The sequence below is a fragment of the Notolepis coatsorum genome (genome assembly GCF_963971535.1).
Source record: "Notolepis coatsorum genome assembly, chromosome: 4".
NCBI lineage: Eukaryota > Metazoa > Chordata > Actinopteri > Aulopiformes > Paralepididae > Notolepis > Notolepis coatsorum.
The window spans coordinates 29097980-29103299 of record NC_140168.1 but is presented as its reverse complement, the minus strand read 5'-3'; the positions used below and the strand labels follow the sequence as shown (position 1 = coordinate 29103299).

The 5320-nt window shown below is 45.0% G+C and overlaps 1 protein-coding gene across 1 annotated transcript; it reads right to left on the bottom strand.

The window, feature by feature from the left end:
• Window positions 1–454: 454 nt before the first annotated feature.
• LOC311226466 (cytosolic 5'-nucleotidase 1A-like) lies at window positions 455–2231 on the bottom strand (the record flags this gene model as incomplete). The annotated part of the gene is made up of 3 exons (XM_084311892.1): window positions 455–794; window positions 1462–1646; window positions 2186–2231. 3 exons carry the CDS (start codon window positions 2229–2231, stop codon window positions 456–458), a joined length of 570 nt encoding a protein of 189 aa, XP_084168018.1. The 3' UTR covers window position 455.
• Window positions 2232–5320: the final 3089 nt, after the last annotated feature.

The window sequence follows — 5320 nt, the reverse complement described above, 5'->3', positions numbered from 1 at the left end:
GATTCGATTAAACCTTTTCCCCGAAAAACTAATTCTGTAGATCCGAGACATTGAAATGTAAAGTTGACAAGACGGTTGGCATCCAGGTCAAGTCAGGTATCCAGACCTCTATTTGACCTCTATCTAATTCCTAAACCAGGACGGTTTACATTATGATAAAACACACATGGTTGCTACATTATGGAAACAACGTATTCCCATATACAATACAGTACAAGATCTGATGAAAAACACACAAAAAAACACCCACTCGGCCGAACAGTCAAAAAAGCTTTCATGGAGAAGTTCCTCTTAATTATATTCTATAACTCCTCATCTCCCCAGTCGGAACTTCTCATTCCATCGCTCTCTAGCTATCTCTTTTTTTCTCCTCCCGACACGATCTCCATCTCTAATCGCCAGCTCAGGCTGGATGTGTACCACCCCACTGCTGTCATCCAGGGTCCCATCTCGCTCTACTTTTTGCGGGGATACTTCTGGGCGATGCCGTACGGCACGTGGGCGGCAATGGTGCCCATCTCCGCGGCTCCCTCCACGTGGAACATCTGGTCGTCGAAGTAGATGTGGGGCCTGATCTTCTCCAGCATGGGACCCTTGGGGGCCCCGGCCAGGAACAGGGCCTCGTCTGTCTCCAGGCCCCAGGCCCTCAAGGTCTTCAGGGCCCAGATCCCGGAGCTGGCTGCGCTGCGGGCCGTCACCAGGTAGGTCCTGATGGGACAGTCCAGACGGTGGCCCTTGGCGTAGAACTTCTTCTGCAGCTTCCCCAGAAGTTCCAGGAAGCCCTTCAGAGGACCCTGCGAGAGCGGAGACGAACATGAGGTCACGGCACCGTAGGTTAGGGTTGGATTTTAAAAAGGCATCTAGGAATATCTTAGTTCAATGAGATGCATTTAGCAGACAAAGCCTTGTAAAGTATAGGACTTGATTTAAATGAAGGCAAGACAGAAGATTATCACATGAACCCCTGAAACAAGGAACCATATACGAGTCTGATTTTGAAAGTCTTTGAACAACCAATGCAGTGGCATTCCTTGACATTTGGAATGTACAAATTATCACTGTTTATTTTTCTCATATGTATATATTCAGAGTTGATTATATTGTTTAAACTGTACATTTTTCCTCATATTTTTACATTCAGATCTAATTGTATTGCCTATATTTATGTCTTTCTTTCTACTATTACCCTGCCCATACCTGTCCTCCCCTCCCCCCGCCCTCCATGCTGCTATGACGCCTACATCAATAAAGGAATATCTTATCTTATCTTGACACAAATGTACACAAACCTTCCTGTCTTTGACATTGAATTTACACGTAATTAATAACCATCACTTTATCTCCACATGATGACATTTGAAAGCGTTCACTCATTTCAAAACCTATACAATGGACGTGTGCTATATAAATGTAATGAATTATTATTATTATTATTATTATTATTATTATACATGTACACACATGATCCAGAAACGTGTCCTCGTTCTCCCTCTCGTGCTCAAATAACTTGTCCAGGCCGTGGGCCTTGAAGATGCGCTCCGATTCGTCAGAGAAGAGAACCGCGTCGCCGTCGAACGCCACCCGCAGCTGCGTCTGTGATACCTCCGTCAGTTTGTCTGACATGAACATGGTGGCTGCAGCGATGCCTGGAGAGAGAGAAGGAAAGTCAGAGGTGAATGCAGCGCTGTGATGAAAGATAAAAAGTCACCGTTTATGATGCTTTGCTGGCAGTGGGGTTCCTAGCTTATATGCAGCCCTGGGTGAACCCCTCCTTATTTCTGTTATCACAGCTGTTCCCTGCATTTTCATTTCAAACCTTTTACCTAAACACGTCGAGTGTACATACAGTGTTAAGCAAAAAAGGCATATAAAATCACACGGAATATAAAATCATAACAATAACAGAAGTAAGGATAACAATCAATTCAAACATGTACAACTCAATTGACAATGGTTGGAGATCAAGGTTTGGCATCATAGCAAAATGCAGATTCACCCTGTTCCGAGCAAACTGGGGGACCTTAAGGACCAGCCAGTCACTAGAACGGGTTCCATAGGTACCAAAATTATATTCCAATAATTGGCACAACGCTAACCAATTAGAGTAATACAATTGTATACTGCCTTTGTTTTAATTTGGATATACAACTGCGAGGCAACTGTAGATTCAACTGTAAAACGTTACACAATTGCAGCGTGAAGCACTGGAGGGGGTATTGCTCCTGTGTCATTTTGTCATTTTGTCATTCTATCCGTCTTCACCAGTCATAACTTCCACAGTTCTGATCTAATTTGGATTAACCATAGCGTATAGCAGGCCATCGACCTGAATTCTAGAATATCTTTCAAATCGGTCAATGACAAGTATTTTATTTGAATACATTTCCATAATCTCCTAGTGAAATCAATAATGATGGTCAACATTAACACCAGAGGGTGCTACTGCACAAAACCATGAGCCTCGTCTAGACTCTTTGTATTGTGCTGTGTGGTGAAATTAGTACTGTATGTACTGTATGGTCAATTATAAGTCCCATCGTTATGGGCATAATAGTGTTTACTTGGCTCCATTGTCATGTCAGATGCAACACACACTCACACACACACACACACACACACACACACACACACACACACACACACACACACACACACACACACACACACACACACACACACACACACACACACACACACACACACACACAGGGAGAATTAAAGCAGACTTAATGATTTTAGAATATTTCAGCTAATGAAGTTAAACGTTTATTAACATCAACTATCCAGTTAGTTTTTATGTAACGTTTGGCTACTGGAGAGAGAGAAATGGGCTCAGCCCCCCCCCCCCCCCCTTTCCTCACAATTGACTACATCAGATTCTGCGAGGAGAGCATCGTACCTACAAAAAAGATATGCTGCTTTTCAAACAATAAACGCTGGATTAACAAGGACATTAAACACCTGCTAAATAGGAAAAAAAGGGCCTTCATGGCAGGGGACACTGAGCAGGCCAGGGCAGCCAAGGACAGGCTGGAGGGCAGACTACAGGCCAACAACACCAGGGAGGTGTGGGCGGGTGACAGGAGGATTACTGGGTACAAACAGCAGGGCACGGCTGTGGAGGGCCCCCCGGAGCGTACAAATGAGTTGAACACGTTTTTCAACCGCTTTGACCAGAGTAGCCTCCCCACACCCATCAACCCCTCCCCACCCCCCAAGCACCCCTCCCCCCACACCCATCACCACCGGCACCCCACCCCCAACAGCAGCAGCCTGCCCACCACCACCCACGAACACCAACCCCACCACCTCAGCCAACAGTACACTACCTACGGAGACATCAGCCCCAACCCTGACCATCACTAACAGCCAGGTCAATAAGGCCAGAGGACCGGACAACACCAATCCCAGGGTGCTCAAAGCATGTGCGGGGCAGCTGGCAGCACCGCTCCAACATCTCTTCAACCTCTCCCTGAGGCTGGAAAGATCAGACAATTGGAATATTCTTTTTGGAACACCCCCGACCAAAGGTAAGGACTATCTGACATCAATTTCAGCTTGATCCAACAATGTTTTCACATTGATCCAGCTGATCAGCATCTGTAGTGTTCAACACGAATGCCGTTACTGGCCATCAAAGCATCAAAAAACGACCCCCCCCTCCCCCCTTTCATGCATTCATGATGAAACATAATACCTATTATATACATTTGATTTGAAAATAGTAGCGTGTCCAGGCAAGAAACGCCAACGTTTATAGTAGAATACACGTAGCCCCCTATAACTCAGCGTTTCATGAATGATCCCAGATCACTCCTAAACTATACTTATACTCACCACGGTATAACGCGCGAACGTATGCATGAAAAAATTATCTCTTTTTTGCATCTTGGACGGAAGAAAGTCACTGTCAAATGACTTATAGCATTGTCTCCATAGCTATAATATAGAATATAGATATAGCTCTACAAACAAGGTGACGCACTCCTATCTTTAAAGCGTGGCATAGCTACAACGGGACCCGGCTAATCCCTGGGGCTGAATGAGTTAACGTGTGCCCCGCTGATGAAAGTCATACCGTCATATACCTTTATACCGGGGTGTGATGTCAGAACGGTATGGGAAAAAAATTATACCGCCCAAGCCTAGCTGTCACCCTTCCTCTTCACCCTCTATACCTCAGACTTCTGCCACAACTCAAGTGGGTGCCACCTGCAGAAGTTCTCAGACGACTCCTCCATCGTAAACTACATCACCGACGGCGATGAGGAGGAGTATAGAGCCCTGGTGGAGAGCTTTGTGGGAGAGTGATGAGTGATCAGAGACATGGAGGTCAGTAGTGAGAGAGTGATCGTGGTGGAGGTCAGTAGTGAGAGAGTGATCGTGGTGGAGGTCAGTAGTGAGAGAATGATCGTGGTGGAGGTCAGTAGTGAGAGAGTGATCGTGGTGGAGGTCAGTAGTGAGAGAGTGATCAGAGACATGGAGGTCAGTAGTGAGAGAGTGATCGTGGTGGAGGTCAGTAGTGAGAGAGTGATCGTGGTGGAGGTCAGTAGTGAGAGAGTGATCGTGGTGGAGGTCAGTAGTGAGAGAGTGATCATGGTGGAGGTCAGTAGTGAGAGCGTGATCGTGGTGGAGGTCAGTAGTGAGAGAGTGATCATGGTGGAGGTCAGTAGTGAGAGAGTGATCGTGGTGGAGGTCAGTAGTGAGAGAGTGATCGTGGTGGAGGTCAGTAGTGAGAGAGTGATCGTGGTGGAGGTCAGTAGTGAGAGAGTGATCGTGGTGGAGGTCAGTAGTGAGAGAGTGATCGTGGTGGAGGTCAGTAGTGAGAGAGTGATCGTGGTGGAGGTCAGTAGTGAGAGAGTGATCGTGGTGGAGGTCAGTAGTGAGAGAGTGATCGTGGTGGAGGTCAGTAGTGAGAGAGTGATCGTGGTGGAGGTCAGTAGTGAGTATTTTAAGGATAAAATAATTCAGGAGTACAGTTTTGAGTAAAACACCAAAAAAGATTTTTCCATTATATATTGCAGCATATTTTAAGTTTTTCTTTCTTATATTAAAGTATATTTAGTTTTTAAGAATTGTAAAGGATAGGCAAAAATAAGCATGTGCTTCAGCCTATTCCTTTTTTCGGTCATTGAGTTTGGATTTTGTGTGTGAGCTTACTTTGAATATGTACGTTTGTGATTATTATTTCTTTAAAAAATATATATATAATTTAAGTCCACACAAGTATGTTTTTGATTGATCTGTAAACAAAGACCGAAAATAAACTAATCATCATCATCATCATCATCATCATCATCATCATCATCATCATCATCAT